General features: G+C 33.4%; 1 protein-coding gene across 1 annotated transcript in view; it reads right to left on the minus strand.

Annotated features, from left to right (window-relative positions):
• Nucleotides 1-315: 315 nt before the first annotated feature.
• The window catches only part of LOC149419755 (glutamate receptor ionotropic, kainate 2-like), a 59,690-nt gene continuing 35,347 nt past the window's right edge, over nt 316-24,658 (minus strand). The window contains exons 8-15 of the mRNA XM_089637263.1: nt 23,234-23,665; nt 21,117-21,340; nt 19,574-19,711; nt 16,844-17,042; nt 15,189-15,420; nt 8,783-8,898; nt 8,340-8,498; nt 316-826 (exon numbers count right to left, since the gene is read on the minus strand). Coding sequence (XP_089493389.1) covers nt 614-826; nt 8,340-8,498; nt 8,783-8,898; nt 15,189-15,420; nt 16,844-17,042; nt 19,574-19,711; nt 21,117-21,340; nt 23,234-23,665 — 1,713 coding nt within the window. The 3' untranslated portion in view covers nt 316-613. The remainder of the gene's footprint in view (nt 827-8,339; nt 8,499-8,782; nt 8,899-15,188; nt 15,421-16,843; nt 17,043-19,573; nt 19,712-21,116; nt 21,341-23,233; nt 23,666-24,658) is intronic.

Consider the following 24,658-nt stretch of genomic DNA (forward strand, 5'->3'; position numbering starts at 1 on the left):
ATAATATCATTCTAAATTTATTTACTTTCACACAAGAGCGTATATAAGGGGATAGGAGGTTAGAAGCTTCTAACACCCCCGCCTCCCCCTATCGGCCTTAGTATTACGTAGGAAAATGGAAAATAGTACAGCTAGATTATATTCCTAGAAACTATTTGCACCATCTCTTTCATCGATGTTACGTAAATATTTAGTGGTATAAGTAGGGCTCCCAAAAAACTTTCTAATAAATTTTTCAACCTCTACCCCCCCCTAACTATCCCTTAAACCCCCACCAAGGTTGGAGTTCCCCCTCCCCCCATATAAATACCATACCTAAGCCCTTGCTTAAACACAATCGCGGTGTTCCTTAAAGTGTGTTAATACAATGAACTTCTATAAAAATATAAGAAAATACGACAAACTTGTATTACAATTTTACCAAACTTTAAAACAGCCCGCCATTCGAATTATGTGAAAACAAACCTACCCGTTGAAAAGATACCAATACTGCCCAATAGCTTGTCCGAAATGAATACCATATCCCATATGTGCGTAATGAATATCAGCTATTAAAATGGAATCTCCCGTCAAATTTTTTACCAATTTCATATTCTTTCTAGGCAGAAGTTCCTTAAAATATCTTGTCTAATCGCATGAACGAAGTGGCAGCATTCAAGGCATTGGCTGTCATGCTCTTGGCTTGGGAAGGAGCTCGTTTGTCCCTGCTGCTGTGCGAGGCAGATGATGACCCTGATTCAGAAGATGCTGTATGGACTGGTTTAGTTGTCTCCCAGATGTTGAAAGCGAACTTCAGCTCTGCTTTGAATGCTTCGCCAAGAGAAACCTTAAAAATAAATGCATTTAGTTAAAAAAAAAATTTAATGTAAAAGTACCCTCACCTCAGTTATTATAATTTATGTTTGTTCACTTTTTTGAAAATTTGATGATCAATGAGCAGGATATAATGTGGACTGGCTCGTGACTTTTGGATGTTCTAGAGTGCTAAATAACTAACCATCACGCTGTTTCCCCGCAGGAGTAGCCAGAGAGGACGGACGGACGGAGGCCGTAAGAAAAATAATTTCCCTCAGAGCCTACGTCATCTTTGGGGATGCTCTCTGGGAGGGTATTTTTAAATAAAGGAGGGAGGAGAAATTCTGGTAAGCAAAAAGGTATGTGGGGTGGGTAGGAATCTAGGAAATCTGTGTTCAGGAGTGACGGACGTATGAATCTATCACTGCGGCGTAAGGCAATGGTTCAAGAATGACCAGTTGGAGAGGTCAAAGGGTCTCCTCAAATCAGCCGCTCTCATCTTAAACACACCTCACCCGATGAACCCGGAAACCTTTTATTAATTTAATATTAATATATTTGAATACATACAATAAAAAATATATTTTTAATAAATTAGCAATACTTATTTTTCTCCATGAACTGTTTCAAGACTAATAATTATTAATTATTACATACGAGTAGTAAGTACGTTTAAAACAACATAGTTTAAAAATTACCGCGAAATTGAAAATTTTGGTGAGAAAGCAATGTTAATTGTTTTAAATTCCGTATTCCTTCGCGGAAATTTTGCTTGCAAGTTTATGGACTCTTTTAAAAATTAAACAGCCGCTAGCCGTTCCAGAAAAACTTGTAATTAAATGAATTTGCATCTCCATTAAATAAACGTTACGAGTGTGGATATGTGAATGTTTGCCAAAAATTAAAACAAATATTTTACATATTTTCATTAGCATGGAAATTTGTAAAATTTTTCTAACTAAACAATTAACACCATGACCGCAAAACTAAACGCAGTTTATTATAAAACACGATATGTACGAACATTCACTTATTTTGTACCTTCTATATTTAATAAGATTTCAATGGATTCTTAAAAAAGCTGACAAAATGGCTAATGGATCAATATTTTTTTATATTGACATTTTTTATAATTATATTAGTATCCATTGATTGTATGCGTGTAATTGAATAATTATATCTTTAAGTGTGTATGTTTTAAGTATTTCAGGTGCATTTGCCCACGAATATGTTGACTTTATAATATCTATCTGTCTATGTATTTTATGCCAATAAAAAAGACACCATTTTAAAGTGATATACAGTCATGAAAAGTTATGAAACAAAGCTATATTAAATAGGTTACGTTTAAATCAAACCTATAGTTTTGGTGTAAGGGTTAGTTTTTTTTTCATCGCTTTTATTGACTTTATATCAGTTTTAAAGGGTGTGTCGAATTGTCATTGTGTTGAGTTATCATGGAACCATCATTACTGCTGCACGTTTAAGCTTATTTTGTTAGCATAGAGATGAGGTGCACGACATGTTTAATGATATCATACAGGTGGTAGGAAGTGAGCTCTTCTAGTAATCTAAATTCGCTGAACTTACCAACGAAATTACCTGCCAGTGAAGTGCATGAAATCTCGTCCTTGTGTAATCGACGTTTACGCGGGTTCTAAACTCTTGTCGATAGTATATAAGGATGCCTAGTTTAGTTCAGGAACGAGGGTTGCCCCGCCTGCGCTCCGATACGTATCTTCTTCAAAAATCGCAACACCGTTGCGAGTTGAATCATAACCGTGAAGAAGTAATGGTTAGAAGGGGGTACTGGGAAAAGGGAAGTTGGCCACTGCCGAATAAGAAATAACCAAAGCAACAACTGCGCGGTAAGATTGGAGAGGTATGATTAAAAGTCTCTCTGAATGTCTCGGCGACAACTCTAATGATATCGGTACACAAGCAACATCTCGGCATGGACAATTTAATCAGCTTTTCTCCAGCTGTCCTACAGATTAACTTTTTCTGTATTTAACTAATAACAAAAAATTGTCCAAAGAAGCGAAGTTAGCAGTCCACAATGGAGTGCTGGTACCTACCCTGATGTATGGAAGTGAGGCATGGAACTGGCAAATAAAGGATGAAAGTAGATTGAATGCTGTTGAAATGAGATCCCTGAGGCGTATGTGTGGTAAAACCATGTATGATCGTGTGAGGAATGTGGATATCCGCAAAGAGTGCAAGGCTGATGTAAGCGTAATGAGTAAGATCAAGAAAGGGACGCTTAGATGGTTTGGGCATGTAGAGCAGTGGACATTCCAAACACCGTCAACAAAATCAAGGAGGAACTAGCGGATAAAGAAATCAGATTGTCTACGGTAGGAATCCACCTGGCGGATATAGAACAAGCAGCCCTGCTGAACTCCATAGAGATAAACGGCCTAAAATTACAGGGCAACATATCCCCAGTCCACGCTGTTACACGGATCGCTGAACTCACAGGCGTTACGATGTCCCCAGAGGATACATACAAAGTCACAATAAACAAAACAAATGATCAAACAAAAATAACGATTAATTTTAAGGATACCACAAAAGCACAAACCATGTTAGCATCCAAACACAGTGACCCGATAAAAAAATTCAACGGAGAAGGAGCCAAATATGTTTATCTTAATGCGGCATTAACCCAATATTACAAAAATCTGCACTGGAACACCAGAAAAAGAGCCCAAGAAAAAGACTACAAATATGTTTGGGTAAAATCGGGAAAAATTCTCGTCAGAAAATCCAAAGACTCAAAGGTTATGGAAATAAAACACCTAAACGATATATCTAATAAACTGACATAAACACGACTGTATATCTAACACAACCTCACATCACTTACTTACACAAATACACACCAACATGGCAGATTACATGGAATATATAGATTCGGACAATCAACACTACTGTGAAAGTACAAATGATATTAACCTCTGGACCAACTTCACAAAAGAAAAACATAGAATCAAAATATTACACCAAAACATCAGATCGATCAATAAAAATTTTGATGAATTTTTTATAAACCTCCAACAGCTTGAAAATAATTTTGATGTCATTGTGCTGACAGAATGCTGGTTGAATGACAACTACATACCAAAAACAATCAAAAACTATAATACACACCATACAAAAATACACAAAAACCAAAATGATGGTATAGTTATATACATCAGTGATAAAAATAACACAACCATTCAAGAAATAAACATCATAGACTCCAACTGCATACAAATTACATATGAAAAAGAAACATGTATCCTAGCTATGTACAGATCTCCATCCAAAAACAACATCACAAATTTCTTAACTGATCTTAATAATACATTAAATGATCTCAACAAATACAAAAATATCATCATCATAGGAGACCTTAATATAAACACTCTACAAAACGGACACCCACAAAACATAGAATACCTAGCAATACTAGCACAACACGGACTGGAGCCAATAATAAATGTCCCAAGACGGGTCACACAAAACACTAAAAGCTGTATAGACCATATAATGATCAAGACAAAACTAAAAACCAAAACAGTAGTACTTGAAAGCACAATCACTGATCACTACATGAATATGATAGCAATAGACACCGAAAACACTACTTCTAAACAACATAAAATACTTACAAAAAAAATAATTGACTACGCGCCCTTCGTGGCAGCAGGACGCGTCCTAACGCTTCCTCCAACCGCTTTGTGTTTTTTTAGTATTTTCAAGGGAAATGAGGCAACATCCCTTTGAAATTATTTTTAAAATCGAAATCCATCAACATTTGAACTTAAATAAAAATAAACTTAATAATTATTAGAACTTTATAATATGTGATTTGAGTGCAGTGTTTTAAAGTGAATATTCTGAAATTTGCTCAAAAATATCGGACTTTCGAAACGAACGGCGACCGGTAAATGCACTCCAGATGTTTTCAACAAAATTCTCGGAAACTGGGCAAGCTTGGACACTGGCAAGTTTTTTACTAAGCCCAGGGCAATTTATTACCCAACCGTCGCTTTTTATTGCGGACAGAATGCACCACTTCAACAATTACCAGGAACAGGATTACATGGAGATAAATGATGGACTTGCCAAACGTCACAGCGGTGCTGCCAGGGTCTCTTATCTATGTGAGGTGTCAGCGCTTTATTAGCAGCAGATACATACCTGGACGCTGTTGTTGGACGCGGTGGACTCTCTTACTGCAGCAGCTGGTCCAGTTCCTTCACCACTTAGGATTCTTGCTGCAGAGTCTCCATCTTCTATCTTCGTAGAACGTCACAGCGGTGCTGTCAAGGTCTGGTATCTGTGAGAGGATAGTGTGTCAGCGCTTTATTAGCAGCAGACACATACCTGGACGGATGACGAACCTCGTGCTGGCACTGTTGGTGGACGCGGTGGACTCTTTCGCTGCAGCAGCTGGACCAGTTTCTTCACCACCTGGGATTCTTGCTGCAGAGTCTCTATCTTCTATCTTCGTGTCAGCTGTTCCTTTACTTCATTTTACTTAACTTAACTTCACTCTATTTTTGTAATATTTATATTTTCTGTAATACCTGCATCAACTGTAAAGCGCCCCTGAGGTGATATCTCACAAAAGCGGCGCTATACAAATTATCCAATAATAAATAAATAAATAAATACTCAAACTTAAAAGAAAAACTCCAAAAAATAAACTGGAATACAATATACCAAATAGGTAATATCGAGGAAGCCTGGAATACATTTACAAATACGCTAACGCAAGAAATAAATAATTACACTACAATAAAACATGTAAAACTTACACACAAAGCAAAAACAATTAAACTATGGATAACACAAGGAATATTAAACTGTATTCGTAAACGAGACAAAATTCACAAACAAACACCGTATGACATGGAACAACTTAATTACTATAAAAGATATAGAAACATATGCACGAAAATTATTAGAGTAGCTAAGGAGTTGTACTACAAAGAAAAACTTAAAAAAGCAAACAACTACCCAAAGGAAATATGGAGAATATTAAAGGAAGTTACATACACACAAAAATACAAACAAAAAAATACTATCGAACATCTAAATATTAACTCGAAAAAAATAGATGCCAAAACAAATATATAAATGATGGCAAACCACGTCAATAACTTTTTGCAACTATAGGGAAAGTTTTAGCGAATCGTAAAAAACACAGCACAAACACACTAACAAACAGATCAAAAATCGATACCCAACCAACACAACACAGATTTATATTAAAAACAAGTTCGGAAATGGAAATTAACAAAATAATAAATATATTAAAAAACCGGATTGCTCCTGGATTAGATGAGATAACAACGGATTGCATTAAAATAATAAAAAATGAAATATTAAAACCTATTACACACCTAATCAACCTTAGCATAACACATGCCTGCTTTCCTAATACTCTTAAAAAAGGACTGGTAATCCCTATGTATAAATCCGGAGATAAAACGGAAATAACTAACTATAGACCAATCACTTTGTTAAACTCTCTATCAAAGATTTTCGAAAGACTATTAAAAAACCAAATAATAAAATACCTGGAAGAAAACAAATTAATCTCGGACAAACAATATGGATTTAGAGAAAAAAGAAGCACAAAAGAAGCTTTAGCAAGTACAATAGATTATATACATAGCAACTTAGATCAAGGGTTTAAATGCATAGCGATATATCTAGATTTGGCTAAAGCCTTTGATTCAATATGCCACAAAACACTTTTTAAAAAATTAGAAAATATGGGTATCAAAGACAAAGAACTACAACTATTAAAAAGTCACATGAGCAACAGAACACAACAAGTCAAAATTAATAACTATACTAGCAAACCACTGCCGATTACACACGGAGTTCCACAAAGAAGCATACTAGGGCCCGTTTTTTCACAATTTACATAAATGAACTTTACAGCATGGAAATAGATGGAGAAATAATTAGCTACGCAGACGACACAGTTTTACTATTTAAATCTAAGGATTGGAATAAGGTTTATAACATAGCGAATCTAGGAATCACGCAAGTGAAAAAATGGTTGGACTCAAATACATTCACACTAAACATATCGAAAACAAAATTCACAACGTACAGCATAACCAACACAGGACAGCCAAAAAACAATACAAACACCATAAAAATACACGAATGCATAAACACCAACATCTGCGATTGCCCCCCTCTAGAAAAAACAGAACAAATAAAGTATCTAGGAATCGTAATTGACCATAATCTTAGATGGACACATCACATCAAACAAATCACAAATAGACTCCTCAGAACAATACACATTTTCCTAAATATAAGAAACATATATAAAATAAAACAATTGAAAACAATATATTATGCACTATGCCAATCAATAATAGAATATGGAATAATTGCTTGGGGAGGAGCAACAAACGCAGCTATCACTCAAATAGAAATCGCACAGAAAACGATATTAAAGGTAATACTCAAAAAACATAAACTATCCGACACAGACCAAATATTTAAAAGCTGTGACATACTTGATATACGCCAATTATATGTTAAAACTCTACTAAACTACATTTTCGACCAAAAAAACAATCCCCAACAAACACAAAATATCACTAATAGACCGGTCAGAAAAGCGTATAAAAAAAACATAAAAACTCCGACGGTAAACACTACCTTTGGACAAAGACACCATAAATACCACGCTATTAAAGCATTCAACAGTCTTCCACTTGAAACAAAAATTGAGGAAAATAAAAATAAATTCAAACACAAAATAAAAAAATGGATTAAAGAACAAAAAAGACAATATTTCCAAAATAACATAAGAGAATAAAACATATACACGCAACACAAAAAAATGTATAAGGCAAGCGGCACGCACAAGCACATAGATCATTGTAAGTGCCGATTTCCATTCTCTTCTAATGTTTTTATTTTGGTGTGAGAATTGGATTTTGATTTCTAATCTTTATTTTTGGTGTAAATTTATCTTTATTTTAATGTTGTTTTTTGTTTAAATGTATAAATTCGTATATTTTAAAATGGGGGCCTCAGCACGGGTGAACAACTTGGTGAGGCAAACGTTGCTGAATTGAAATGTGAAGTACCTACTGTAGAGTAATGTATCAATAAAAAAAAAATTAAAAATTTAAAAATTTAAAAAAAAAATAAAAAAAGAGCGAATGAGCGAAGATAGGAGTGTTAGGAGAATATACGATGCAAATGTGAATGGTAGCAGAAGTCGGGGACGCCCGAGGAAGACATGGCACGACAAAGTGAATCAGATACTTGAGTCGGGCCATGTCAAGAGTCAGAACAATAGAAGAGTATGTATGAGACGATGTATGAATGTGAATGAGGCAAGGAGTGTGTGCCAAGACCGAGTTGTTTGGCGGTCCGTCCTCTCTGCCTACCCCTGCGGGGAAACGGCGGTTAGTTAGTTAGTTAGTTAGTTAACTAATACTGCACATCTGAACTTGTCAGTAGGTATTTCACCAACAAATTTTTGGTAATTTCACAAATCGATAACGTACCTTTTCATCGACGGCAACCTGTTTGACATTCCACAGGAACTCTATGACAGAAATGAGGAAAGCGATACCACATCCGCTGCCCAAAACCACAAAGACACCGCCCACGTTATCAATGCCAAGTTCCGCCGAGCTGGCCGCGGTGGTACTCACACCATCTTGCTGAAAACAAATAATAAAGACCATCGGAATATTAAAAACAATTGTTATTTAGATAGCCCTTATCCCCACAGTTTTGTCATCTCTTCGAAGTTATTCTCCAACCATCAATAATAGGCCATCACTAGAGCTAAGAAATTGTAGACAAGTACCTACATAATTTCTGTTATGTCCGTCCGTTACCATTTTTTTGTTATTATCTAGGGTTTTCATTTCTCGTATGTTTCTTATGTACTATTTCACTAAATCCTCTTTACTAATTCGTACAGTTAAATTGATGCCCTTACCTTGCAAGATCCTCCTCCATGCATTTCTTTCCACCATTTTGTTTTCAGTTGGTGTAATTTTCCTTCTTCTTGCATCTTTAAAACTGCTCCACTAATAGCCGTTCGATATGGCGAATCTGAAAAAATATATACTTAGAATTTGACTATTCTTTGCTGACCCGTCGCTTTGACAAGACGTCAACAAAAATCACTCTCCTTCAGATTCTACATCTTACAGCTTAGCCATCTGGACATATTTCCTCTGGATTCGACTTAATGGATTTTGAATAATGGTTACTAACTCTACACTATTCCAAGTAAACCTTGGTTCGACGGCAAGAAAAAATCCAAAATATTTATATCCTGTATCTCGAGAATGAGAATTGGTCATTGCTCCATTGCATCCCATTTGTTTAAAACCCGGGTCCTAGATAGTCCACTCTGCCAGTGCGGCATGGAAAATGAGACTCTTGATCATGTTTTCTTTAATTGTAAAAATCATTCATCTTTCAAAGGCATTTATCGTTTACTTATAAAAATCACCCACCAATCTCCCCTTAGTATTCCTTATTTACTTTCTCTCAACAATTCTCGCATTTTCTCAGTTCTATACAAGTTCATAGACTTGAATGACTTCAATATTTGAGATTTCCTATTCCCGTATAGATTTCCCATAAAATTATAACCATCTCCCTTAACTTTAACGGCACATAGCACTCTTTTTAGGGTAAATTGCCTAAAACAAAAAAAAAAAAAACTCTACACTAGTTCCAGACGGGGTGTCGTACGTGACGTCATCGTTCTAGAAACTTCTGTGTTTTTCGTCTTTATGAACGAAAGTCGATGACGTTCATACGACCTCTTCCTGGAACCACTTTACTGGAAGGATGATCATAATAGTCCTAGTTACTTCATCTGTGAATTACCTATGATGAGAAGCAGGGGTCCAAAACTTTGTAATTACATATTTATTGAAGGTGAAGATGACACGAGGGATATTTCAATATTTTACGGTTTTCTGCATTTTCTTAGTCACCTGTGGCCATAACATCAAAAATCGTCTCGAAAATGATATTTAACAATAAAAAATTGTTAAATCGATGCATGTTCTCTCCTACTCGATCAAAATTGAAACGTTTAACCACTCCAGCGTTTTATATGACCTGGCGTCAATATTTCATAAAATTATTTGTATGTTTTTTTTTCTATCATGCGAAAATACGTAATTGTTTAACCTTAGAAAGATAATATTTTTTTACAGTTTACCTAAAAAATTTAAATTGGATGTCATTAGTAAAATGTTTAAAATAGTTTTACCATAAACAAATGTGGAAAACTGTTAATTTCGCCATAGAAAATACAAAAAAAACACAAAACATTAAGTACATTGAACATGATAAAAAAATTATAGATGCCAATATACAGCCTAAACAATGTGCAAACATATTTAATTCCTTCTTTGCAAATGTTGGGAAAAATCTTGCGAAAAATATTCATAAACCTTCAAACCAAGAAAACCATAAAAATAAAAATATACAGAAACGTAATATACTTTCAATTTTTGAAACAACAACAGAATGTGAAATCTCGAAAATAATAGAAAATATGAAAGGAGGTTCTTCCCCCGGTTTTGATTCTATTACGACACACATGTTAAAAACTATGAAACCTCACTTAATAAAACCTATCACTCATTTAATAAACTTAAGTTTAACAAATGGAATTTTTCCAATGAACTACAAAACCACAATAATCTCACCTATTTACAAATCTGGAGATCCACATCAAGCAACGAATTATCGCCCAATATGTCTTATTTCTAATATAGGAAAGATCTTTGAAAAAATAGTAAAAAAACAATTGGTAAATTTTCTAGATAATAATAAAATATTACACAAAAACCAGTTTGGCTTTATAAAATCACTCAGCACACAAGATGCTATTGCTAACGTAACTTCATACATTTACGAATCATTAGATAAAGGTAAAAAATGTGCGGGTATATTTATTGACCTTAGAAAGGCATTCGATAGCATATCCCATGAGATGCTATTAAAAAAATTGAATAATATCGGCATAAAAGGCAACGCGATTAAATGGATCACCGACTACTTAAAAAACCGTCCTCAAGTAGTAAAAATCAATGGTGTTAATAGTGATCAAGAGATTACAAGCTTTGGAATCCCCCAAGGTACAGTGCTTGGACCAATTCTATTTACTATATATGTAAACGATATTTTTTTTCAACCTTTACACGGTCAAATTACGTCATACGCCGATGATACAGTATTAATAATAAGTGATAAGACTTGGGAAAATGTAGAATTAAAGGCCACAGAAGACATCAACACGCTCAAGAATTTTTTCGACACTAATTTACTGTCACTTATTAATGAAAAGACATTTGTAATTCCATTTGCAATCCATACAAATGATACTCCTAAAAATTTTAACATTGTCATACATAATAATACTAAAATTCACAGCCAAAACTATTGCAAATCAAACTGTACAGTACTAAAAACAACAAATAAAATTAAATATCTAGGAGTAATTATTGATAAAAATCTGAAATGGAAGGAACAAATATGTCAAGTAGTAAACAAAATTAGAAAATTAATATATATATTTTTAAGAATTAGAAACTTTCTGTCGATAAAAAATCTATATTTAATTTACTATGCCTTAGTTCAATCCACTTTACAATACGCTATTATTAGTTGGGGATCCGCGTATAAATGTAACCTTCTTCCAATTGAAATTATACAAAGAACAATTATTAAAATTATATTAAAAAAATCCTTTGACTACCCAACAGAACGCCTGTTTGAAGAATTTCAAGTACCTACATTTAAAGACCTATATATTAAAAACTCATTAATCCAAATTATAAAAAGAAAAGATAAATATCAATTTTTAAATGAAAGCAGAACGCGACTTAGACATGTTTTTCTATGCCAAAAACTAAATACGTCTTTTGCACAACATCATTATACTTACCAGGGAAGAACTTTTTTCAATCGTCTACCAGAAGAAATCAGAAGCATTAATGATAAAACCCGAATACTGCTCTCTGTCAAAAGACACTTTAAAAATATTCTGAAAAAAAACTACTGTCATTTAATTAATCTCACAAATATCCTTAGTTTTCCATAACTTCCTTTCTTTTTTAAATTTAATAAATTAATATATTATCCATCACTACTATCAACAAAAATACTACAGCAAACATACATTTATGTAAAAAGAATTATTTAAGTACTAACTAACAACAACATTTATGTACACTCCCCTTCCATACACAAGCAAATGCTTTCAATGGAAGAGTAGTAAAAAAATACACGATGTAAAATGAATTATGTACCATGTAAACTTATTATTAAAAATAAAAAATAATTACAAAAAAAAAAAAAAAAGTTAAAATGAATAATTCATATGGTAAATAACGGTTAAGCTTTAAAAATTATTTATCATTTTTTTCATTATATGGACGAGATAAAAGTGAAGTTTCAGTTATCTTACAAATTCCCCAAACAAAACAAATGTGTTTTCGAAATATCGAGTTCTCTCAATTTTTCTACGATTGGAGTAAAAAATTAAGTGATATTGTGGTTAGCGTTAGAAATAGTAATGTTTATTTTAAATACATACACAAGAAAGATAATTTTATCTAGTTTCTAAAACAGTACTTGTTTTTACGGGAAAAAATTAATAGAGCATAATATATGAAATACACAGAAAACTTTGCAAACTGAACAAATGTGTTGAAAAATATGATTTAAGATTTTCACGGCCAAAAGTATTTTTGTTATTTGTTTTTGGGGTGTTATGCCGTGTTGCGCTAACTCCTTCTTTAGCCAACGTTTCGGACAACATTGCAGTGTCCATCATCTGGGGAGACCCAAAACTTATAGAGCACGGCTGATTACGGAAGCCATTGAAATTCATAAAAATCCCGTAAACATTAATAGAGACGATGGAGCTAAGCTCAATAGTTCTTGGTATCCGGTAATTGACGGATACACCAGAGCTAAACGAAGAAAACCACTTTAAATATAAAAAAAAAAAAAAAAAAAAAATGATACGTTAATGTTAGCTCAGAGGGTTGGAGCTGGCAACACGGTATCACAAACTCATACATAAGCTCACATTTTAACACAACCTCAAATAACACATCTGCCCTGATGATGGACACTGCAATGTTGTCCGAAACGTTGGCTAAAGAAGGAGTTAGCGCAACACGGCATAACACCCCAAAAACAAATAACAAAAATGTGTTGAAAGTTATTTTCTTACTTTATAACTGTTTATAAAATATCATTTTCCAATTTTTTGAGGTGCCGAGGTGACATCGCGTTTGGGTCCCACCCAGGCGTAGTGTGTTCAAATCCTCGGCTGGCTTAGTCCTCCATCATAACACAAGCAACATTTTCAGCTCACTGTGGTGGTAGTAGGAGATTTTCAAATATTGTCAGGTTATTCGTAACCCGGGAATATTTGTCTTTCTTATAAAAAAAAAAATCGATGAACGAAGAAAGGAGAAGGTATGACGCGAATGTGAATGGTAAAATAAGTCGGAGACGTCCGAGGAATACATAGCACGATCAAGTGAACCAGCACCCTTGAGATGATTTTTCATTAAAACGGCGCTATACAAATTATCCAACTATCATTATTATTATTTAATAATTGCGCTGGACCATATCACATCAGTATCCGCGTTGTCCTAATATTTCGAGGTTTGTAGTAGTTAAGTTAAAATATAATTGTTTTTTTTTTAAATAAGCGTGTGTCAGGTTACATGTGAAATGGATAGGGCTGTGCAAATAAATGGTTCATTATTATAATTTTAAATTAAATGATTCCAAATCGTTTCAAAACTATATTAAAATCAAATTAAAGGTTTTTAAAAACAAAAATATGAAAATTTATAATTAAATTTATTATTTTGTATCTTTTGAACAAAGAACTTCAAAGATTTCTGTTGTTAACGTCCTTACGGTAACCTTTAAGAGATAATGGTATTTTTGATGACGTCATTAAATTAGGTCTTATATATATATATACAGGGTGTCCGGTGATAAAGTGAGCTCACTTCTGGAGGTGATTCTACATAATGGTAGAAATAGAAAAGATAATTAGTATTTTCGAAAAAAAAAATTTCCATACAAATGTTTTATAAAGTAATATTTATTTTCCCATACAAACAATTCAAACTTTTTACCTCAACACCACCATCAAGTGTTGGATTTTGAAAAAAGTTAATTTTCTTTTTTACTTGTACTGTATATATATGTTTTTAAATATATACAAGTATATGCAAATATGTTTTGAATTTTATTGGAAACTGAGCGAATTTCGAATGAATTTAGGTTTCGAAAACTGAATTTAAAAATTTTGAATTGAACGGGATTTAAACCCGCAACCTCAGGAATTGTACTCGAAAACCATACTCCTCGACCAAGGAGGCCATCAACATACCGTCACAAAATAAATAAATAAATACTCATTCCATGAAGGAACATTCTTGATGTTGGTTGCCGTATCGAAATTTGGATGGATCTTAAATATTTATTTATTGATACGCCTAAAAAGAATTTTACATAAGGGTGATAAATTAAATCATAAATATGAAGTGATATTTAGAGATAATCAATATTTTATCGGAAATAATAATTATGAAAATAAAATATAATAATGATGTATTGAGATGTTAGTTTCACGATTTTTTCTTCATATTAAGTAAAACATTTTTTTGACTACATCTAATTACTGTAAATATTTTTAATAGGTTTTCAAATAAATAAATATATTTTTCAAAGGTGCTTTTTTTATTTCAATTCTCTGACAGTCCTAGACACGACGACCTAAACTCGGCGGATTTTGCAAACTTTCACGTGTCAAACATTTGCAAACTTTCACTTTGACGAATATAAATATTCTCACAATCTTCTTCAACTATTCAGGGAATATTACTGTATACGTAAAATAAACCAATTTGCCTCTAATATTAATTCCATATTGCGAAAAAGCAGTTCTATGAAACACATTTTTATAGAATTTTGTTAAAATTTTGATATTTATATATTTTAAATTTAAAATAAACATAGATTGTTGTGTTATAACCAGATACAAATGTCACAATTCCTTCGGTTAGAAAATTCAAAAACGCTCCATAATATAATATTTTAAATTGTTTTTCAACAAAATATGGGAATTCAAGGGATTATTCGAAATTATACGTGTTCTACGAATACGGGCCATGGTTAATCTTTGTTTGGGAATGTTCGATGTAACTTCGGATTTAACGATGGGATATACTAGGATCAAAATGCGATGAGGGTGACTTCGTTGAATCGTTGAACTTTTTTAGCAAATCCGTAAAATATCGGGAGTTCTTTTACACTTTAAACCAATTGGTCCTTACTCATCGGCATTGCGATTCCATATCCTTTGCTGTCGAGCTGTCCCCCAACCTGCACCAAATCGCAGTGTCTCTCCACGATGTACTCAATAGAGGTGGATTCCATGATGAATGCGTACAGTCTCTTTCCCTTGGATACTCGTTCTCTTCCTTCGTCGTTGTTCTTAACGAATACAGAAGGTCTGTTGGACTCCATTGCTGTCCACATTCGAGAGTAAGTTGAGAAGTTTGAATCCTGATTGAAATGAAAAATGAAATATTAGATTTCAACCGTAAGTTTAACATTTCTATAGAATATCTGCTTACAAACGTTATATTTCGCATTAGTCAGAAGTGCGCTGGAATATGCTTAATGAATTCGAAATCTACAATATAAACTGTACATCGATAGCATAGAACGTACTCAAAACAAATTTACGAACTATCAAACCCCTAATTCAATAATATCTTTGAATGTACATTTCTATCTTTTAACATTTATACGTAGAATTTTAAGCAATAACTTCGAATGGGCCGAATTTTTGTCTCTAATTTATTTTAACATATCTTTGAGACGTACACGACATACGAGTACAGCGTTATTCCGGATGCTTAAATACAAAACAAATGCAGCATCAAACATCCCAATTAACCGTGCTCTTCATACATTCAATAAGTAGCATCATGTCAATAATATTATAAACTGTTCAATGCGCATACGTATACACACACACACACACACACACCCTCACACACACACACACACACACACACACACGCGCGCGCGCGCACACCCTCATACATACATACACACCCACACATACATATACACACACACATACACACAAAAACAATTTATACATTACACGCTTCTCCCGGTAATTACTGAATATACTTACCACATATGAGACATTATAAGGAAACATATGATTGTTCTGTTATTATCCAAGTATTATGAAAGAATAGGTACATGATGAAATAATAACAGAACTTTAATAGAACTTTTTACAGAACTTCAAATTATGTGAAACAACCTAACCTAATCTAACATCGACATTTTGTTGGACTGCTCAATGCACACATCCTTTATCTGTATACCACCACTTCTAACATCAACAAATACACTCACACGTAAACACACCCTTTACACTTTACTATACATTAAACCCGGTAATTTCTCAATGTACATTTTTTTACATTAGCTCCACACAGGAGGCCCTGAGAAAAATAATTCTCCTCAAGGCCTATGTCTTCTTTGGGGATGCTGTGTGTGGGTCTTTTTTTAGGAAAGGAAGGAAAGGAAGTTCTTGGAAGGAAAAAAATTATAAGGGGGGGATAGGAATCTGAGGGTCGAAGTGACGTATCAATAAATTACTCATTACTGCATTTGAAGGCGATGTTCAGAGAAAGACCTGCTATAGAGGTTAAAAGATCTCCCTCGACCAGTCTCTACCACACCAGTACGTCCCACAAATGAGAAATCACAAAGAAACATGTTATTGGTACCCACTATAAAATATTTTATATGTGAAATATCATCACTACCATTGTAACCTATGTCCTGTTTTGTTTTTATAATGTAAGTCAAATTTGAAGAAGGAAGAGCTGTGAATTTTGCAGTCAATTCCCACGAGATACAGAATGCACATCTAATTTCGTAGACTCTGTACTAAATTTACCTTGAAAAAACTTGAGGTCGATCCGCCTGCAACTGCACCATATTTAATCTTGGTCTGTTTGGCTAGATCTTCTGCGCTTGAGATAGTAGCATCCATCCTCTCGTTAGTCAGGAAGGCTGCTAAGTTGGCAGTGTAGGAGGATATCATGATAAGCGTGAAGAACCACCACATTCCTGACACCATCCTCGTAGATACGGCCCTTGGAATTAAGAAGTGTTAACATAGCACATATATTATACAGAAAATAAAATGATTAATTAAAAATTAGATTAACAAACACTAATTCTTTTTTAGTTTTATAGTATTTTATTTCACATAGAATTAATGAATCGATATACTACAACGATTAAAACCATGAGACACTAAAACGGCCTGTGATTGGTTGGCGGGTTCTGATATCTCGCCGGCCGCGTGCATTAAGAATGGACTATTTTGTTGCGCGTTACGCTGCGTAGACTCTTGGTTTACAATAGGCCACTTGCATCATATTTTTTAATTTTTTTTTTCCGGTTAAGGAAAATATTCTAAGACATTCTGTACTATTATTATTTTTTTAATCGTATTTTTGAAACCCTGGGGATTTTTTGAAAATTTCATTCCGAAAAATCAGACCTTTTTTTATAAACCGGAAAGACGGGACATAATTTTATAGGTGAGAAAAAACAATGATTACATAGCCGAAAATAATTTTAAAAAAAAAGAACGTTTTCCACACGAATGACACAGCAGAATAACGAGGCATACCAAAAATATTACATCTCATAAATATTTTTTTCCTTGATCCATCTTATTGATCATAAATCATTATAATGTACAACGTCTATATTAATAAATCCAATGTAATATACTTGTACTTGTAAATTATAATAATAATAAGAATATAAAATTTGATTTTGATAAAATCAGCACCATAACCATTATACCTCTAAAACACGTACCGACATCTAAATTGTACGGGGTTCTCTTCACATCTGTCAAAAATTCAAACCAAATGAAAAGTTCGCAGAGAACAAACAATAAATCTAGTGAACGAATTCAAAAATTCGCCTGAAATCAAAGTGATGCCATATAAAAAAATTAAATCAGTGTGGAATTTTACAAAATTAATAGGAACATTTTCAGTAGACGGGACATTTTCATGTAGTGACGACACGAGCCCAAATAATGGATTTATTTATTTAAAAATAAAAATAAATGTACATTTCAACAAAATTTTACTAACATTTTCGTAATCTTAGTAAAAAGATCTATCCACACGATTTTTTCCAAGTCGTTATGAAATCCATGCAAGTGGCCTATTGTTATGCGCTTGGTTGACAAATTATTTCATGTTCAAATTATGTTTTGTTTTGTTTTCAGACTGACCGACCCCAAAATATAGTTACGTGTGACGCATATACCCAGTCAGATTTCGATCGATTTGGCGGACTTTAAAAAATAAAAACTTATTAAAACTATCTTGAAAATTAGTTTATCTTCTAAATCGACATTCGTAAAAAAATACTGATATTTTTATAATTTAGAAGACTTTCACTAACATTCTTATTTTAAAAAAATATAGCTGGATATCCTTACTGCGCAGTTATTAAAACATGGAAAATTACTTATAATGAAGCATCAAATATAAGCTACTTGGTAGATTACGATCTGGCAACATTGTATTTGTTCAACATTGAAATAGCTATGAAAAAGCTGGACTTACCTTTATCCGGAAGTATAAAACTTTTATGTTAGTGTTAGTTGTTAAAACAACATTTCTTATTCTAAATAATTGATCGGACAAAAGCTAATAATGTTTATTTTAAATGTTTCCAAGGTGAGTAGTTTATTTTGTTATTTTAAATAACGTTCTTATTTTCCTTAAACAGTATATTTGCCTGTTTCTGCAATACCTTAATCGTTAAAAACACAACAATATTATCAGTTTATATATTCGAATGCACAAAACAACTTTTATCTTGACGCTATAACGTGCGTAGTCATTGTTAATAATATTTGTAATGAATTGTATTATCAAAATAAATCTCATGTTTCCATGCGAATTTGAGAGCTCATAAAACTCATAAAAATACTACGATTTAATCTCTAAATTAGGTGACGTGCAAATTATTTGACAAATATGAATATTGAAAAAAATAATATTAATAAATAAAAAAAATTTAAATAAATCAATACTGGAAATTTCTCCGATATATCGAATACAAGACAGTAGCAAGGTTTTGTAATCAAACTATTTTCTTACTTTGATATAAAATGATTTTTCGACCCTAAAAACGGATGATTTGTCATGTTCAACGATCTTAGAAAAAAAAAACACATGCGATGTCTTGAAGAAGACTACAAAAAGCTTTTTTTTTTAAATTTCTTATTGTTATTTTTTCTACCTCGGTATGATACAAATCATGCTAGATTCAAATAACATTTTTAAAATGGACTATTGTAAAGAAATTCTTTTGGTGATGTATGAAAATAATATTAAGCTGATGTGATAAAATCATACAAAATCTCTGTTGTACATGGAAAAAATTGGAGTGGTTTTTTAAACAATTTTAATTTAAAGATTCAATTAAGAGCATGCTGCCAAAAGATTTCTTACAAATCAATGTAAAAGTGTGTTTCGATATCTTACTCAATTTCGTCACTCAAATCCAACGCCATACAAGCTAAAAGGGTATCTAAAATATCTACAAAATGGGTTCCCGCAAGGGCTACTACTTGGAACACTCCTACTTGGGCATGATGTCGGAACCCTGCTGCAGCAGACTACCCATCATCATCCACAAAGAGTTCGTCAGAGTCAGGACGTTTTCTAGTTCAGGGTTTTTGTCATCGCAGGGATGAGGGTTGGACCACTCCTTCGGAGACATCCTGTACGGGGATTGAAAAGATACACGACAAATATTACTAGTAAGTTCACATAAGCAATGAGTGATTGATATATTTTGCAGGTACGACTAATAAAACTTTATTAGAATACAGATTTCAATCAAATCAATAAATCACCTAATCCTCTATTTCCCTTATAGCAGTCATTTGCTGTTTTTAGATAGGTATAGCGCGCAGCGGAGAGAATGAGTCAGTTGGTGTTAATTAATTTTATTTTAACTAACGTTGATAGGACATATAACATGTTATAATAAAATGTATGTTTAAATAAGAAAACATGTACTTATTAAATAGAAAACAACGACACAATTCTGGATGAAACACCTAAAGCAGCTGAACTATGGGACACTGCAACAACACCGATAGCACATAAATAAATATTATTCTGGACTGCACTGAAACAAATTCTCCATGTTTACTTCTGAACACAGGAATGAAAACAATTTTACCGAAGAGATTACAGAAATCAATTTACTTTTTCAATTTCAAACTCAATCAACTTTTACTGATCGTCGATGGTAAAAGAGTAGGGACTTGCTATGTATCACTGTAATTGCTATGTATCAATAGTCATTTTCTATTCTAGTGTTTAATGTATATTCAAACTCTTCGGTAAAATCGATTATATTCCGTTTCTGAAATACCCTCCAACTGAAGAGCACAGATCTCAGAGTTTTGAAAAAGTTATGTCCTTCATCGCGCTATTGACCTTTCTCCTTACTTTGGCCACTAAGTCACAACCCTGTCCCATTAATGACCCAAGGGTCATCCAAAGGATCCAGGACATTCCAGGAGGTTCCACGTGTTCTCCAGTTCCTTGGGGTTCTTCTTGCAAGGGTGGGGGTTCACCATTCTTTCGGCGTCATCCTGAATAGGCATAAAATGCTATACTACGACTAAAATACACTAAAATTCAATAGCTTCAATCAATATCAAAGAGATAAAAATAAATTTTTTCTCTCAGTATTTCTTTTTGTCGTTTTTACAAGAATAATATTTATTCTAATTATTTCTTTACCACGTTTATATTTACTATTTGTTTGTACTTTCGTTCATATTTTTACTAGGTAGGAAAATTCTGGTGATCAAAATTCAGTACATCAAATTTCAATATTATTTTACAAATTAAACATACCAGTAAGAGTTTTCTTCATATAAAACGTAAATTTGGATTTGAGGTCAAAATACTTGACCAATCAATTTTTTTTTAAATTTAATCTAAAGGTACAGCAAATATCAAAAAAGCAAAATATAAACAATTCGACAACTTTTCAATAATTATAATTTCACAGGTTACGTTTTGATGGCTACATATACAGAGGATCAAAATGTGCTGTAAAAAAATAAAAAATCAACTTTGAAAAAACGAAAATCCAAATTTTCCAACCTTCCAAGGATGAAAAGCAGCACAGAAATTCCAAGGTAAGCCGCAGCCATGTAAATCCAGACCTCAATGGAAAGGGGAGAGAGGAAGGAAAAGAGATCAGGATCCTTCTTGTCAGGTTTGGCGAACAAGATACTAATTCCCAAGGTCATGAAGGGCATTGTGAAGTCGACGGCTGTTCGACGTTCATAAGTGATTGTCAGGTCGCAAATGGCCAGATCTGCTTTCTAGAAGAAAAAAAGGAACAAATAAGAAATAAAAAGATACAACGAGTATCTTCAGTGGTCTAATCTGTATCTTTTGGTACATCATATAATGGGAAGACAAGAGTCCGGAGCAGTGGCGGCCAGCTAATATGTGCTCCCGAGCGCCGAACAACCAACAAGATTTCCGACATGGCTAATCACAATACGAAACTCGGTTCGGTTATAATATCTCATTCAAAAGGTACCTACTTATTAAGCGCGCTTAACTTGCAGACCGACTTTGACTTGTGCCTATGTTCGTAGCAGTTCGTTTTCGATTGCGATCCAAAATTTAACTGCTTTGTCCCATATTCTGTGGAACAGTCGAAAGCGTGGGTCCATACCATTACATACTATTCTTTGCAAATAATACCATATCAAGAACGGCGTTCGGAGTTTTACCACCACATCAGAAGGAACGGTTTATTCAGTAGAAAGTTAAACTAAAACGCGTATGTTTGATATTATTGTCGATATCGTTGTTTCAATTTACCATCTGCTATTTTTCAGCGAATGTTACGCTTATTCGATACAAGCATACAGGATAAAACTTGTCATTAAGAGATGAGTGATGGTCAGATTACTTATTATCAGTTCAGCCAGTACTCGCCGTTGCCAGGCATTGTCTCTTGAATTTAAAACTTTTCTTACTCTGAGAAAGTTTTGAAGTTTAATTGCAGGTTATATCGATCTTGTATATCAATTATTAATAAAGCATATCAATTGCATGTTATACTAATTTATGATTACTTTTGTGTTTGTTCAACGTATAAATTAAGAATGAGTTTGAATGTGGAATACATTAAGAATAATAGGTCGAGTTTTGAAAACAAAGTGATAATAAAAAATGCCGGTCCACCTAAAACCTGAACTGATAATAAAATAAGAGTGCAAATCTGGATCGAAGAAGTTTACTCGATCATTTAACAAAACAATGTATAACAAAGCTTGTAGCTCTGTGCATGTGATCAATTGAATAATTTATTTTGTTTTACGTGTTTAATTTACGATGTTGATTCAGTTTGGACAATCAGCGGTGTTACTGATGTAACTCACCTTTCTGAAAAAATCAAAAAACATAATTCTTATCATTTACATTTACAAAAAGTTTTGAGCTTAAAGGTTTTAGGAAAAGTTGACATCAGAATGCAATTGGATTCAGGCTACCGTGCCTAAGGTAAACACCATAATGAGCTATTTAATAAAAATCGATACAGGTCAAATTTCCCAGAACATGATTTCAATGTGACGCTTAAAACGTATGACTTCCTAAATAAAGTTCAGTACCTAAAAGGTAAACTCTGTGCAATTTACGCCCGCGACGATTTTTCAAAAGCTAACGGCGCTTTATCAATTTTACAACTTTTTTATAGTACTTGTTTATTAGAAGACTTTCCCGATACTGTGAAATTACTAAAACTTTTGTGCACCATTCGTGACCTTTGGAATGACCTCAGTTGAAAGCTAAAGATGTTTCTCAACGTTAAAAAGAATAAAATCTTTTAACACGTTGAGCCAGGACAGACTGAACGCACTATCAGTGTTAAGCATTGATAGAGGTCTTTGCTAAACAAAATGAACAGAGAATAGAACTTCTTTATAAATAGGTATGTACCTTTATTTAATTTATTTTATGACTTAATGTTGTAATCCGGTGAACCCCACATATTTTGACCACCGGCCGCCACTGGTCCGGAGAAAGCGGATTACTCGTGTTGATCCAAAATTTAACAACGCCATAGATGCACCTCAGTATTAACTAGGAGATATTTGTCTTCTTTATTCATGCAATGGCAATTTTTAATATTCTTAAATGTGGACCAACTGCATAAATATTTCAAACTATTCAAAGCATAAAGTCTTCAACTTTCTTACCCTGTCGAGCAGTTCTCTTACAAGCCCATCCCATTTTTTAGTCGCCTTGTCGTAAGATCCATATTTTCCATCAGCCGCCAACTCAAACACATAGGTAAAATTCAAGATCTTTGCAATTCCATCAATCAAATCCATAGAGTATCCTTCATATCTGTTATTGCCCACAAGCATTTCTCCATTTTTTGCTACTCTTTCCAATAGAAAAGGAGCACCGACTCTCGACGTGACCACAAATGTCTTATTCTGCCACTTTTCAGCGAGGATATCAAAGACTTCTCCTGATGTCCTGGTGTAGTTGATTCCTTTTACAGCATCCCAATATCCAATCCTTTTGAAGCCAACTTTAGATAATTCAATGATATCTAACACAAACTCTTTCCGTTTGCCATCTTCATCAAACTTAAGGATTCCCGTAAGACCCTCTGAAGTAATCTGGAACAAAACAAAATTGTTTAATTTCAGACCATTTTTTTCAATTATTGGTTCAAGGGAAGAAAAGACAGTGCCGGTGTCATCGGAATCTTCGGTTTTGTTATGTGCTTAGTATCATAATAAATTCTTCAATCCTTCGATGTTATTTATATTGGCGTATCAGATTTCACTTCCTTTGATTGTATCTCGTAGTATCTCGGTTTGAAGGAAACAGGGAACAGATACGCTTTAGTTCTAGGGGTGTGAGGAGAAAGTGATAGATCTACGCAAATGATAAAACACAGAAAAATGTAGTATCCAAACATATACACTTAGAAAAATAAATATCTTAAAAGATTTCATAACTTATGGATATCATTCTATAGATTAAAAAGTAAATGTTTTATTTAACCAAACCGCACAGTACAAAAGATATTCTTTAGCGTTGTATTGAATGTTCAATGTGTTTGTTGCCTGGATCTTGAATTTACGACATTTGCATTATTCACTAAGCAGAAGCTTTACCAAGCGTAGACACAACGCTGAATCATTTTATTACGCTGTTCAGCTGATAAAAGAACATTTTTTCTACGTTATAACAGGATGCAGAAAAAGTTTACAATATACATTTTGTGTTTACCCGATACAACTGTCTCTTACCGAAAACTCCAAAATATTATTTTTATTCTTTCGTGAAATCAACTAACAATAATATCCCTTTTCAAATCTACGTTTGGTTTAAAATGACAATGTATAACTTCCTGAAAACGCCAAGGGCCAGTTATTCCACAGAAATAGAATTATTCGTCAAATTTCAAAGTTTTATTACGATACCACTATTATTATAGGCCAGATGATTCACAGAACGTGAATAGAACTTTAACAAGACTTTTTCACTGAATTTTGTGGCTGTATTTTTAAAGAAGGCACATAATACAATGCCCGGTTACTAAAACTACACATCCTTTATGTGCGATAATCTAAGTGCTGTCCATTTGTTCCCTAAGTCCTGAA

This window comes from Hesperophylax consimilis, chromosome 11 (genome assembly GCF_061612785.1).
Source record: "Hesperophylax consimilis isolate HC1 chromosome 11, BYU_Hcon_1.0, whole genome shotgun sequence".
In the NCBI taxonomy this organism is placed as follows: domain Eukaryota; kingdom Metazoa; phylum Arthropoda; class Insecta; order Trichoptera; family Limnephilidae; genus Hesperophylax; species Hesperophylax consimilis.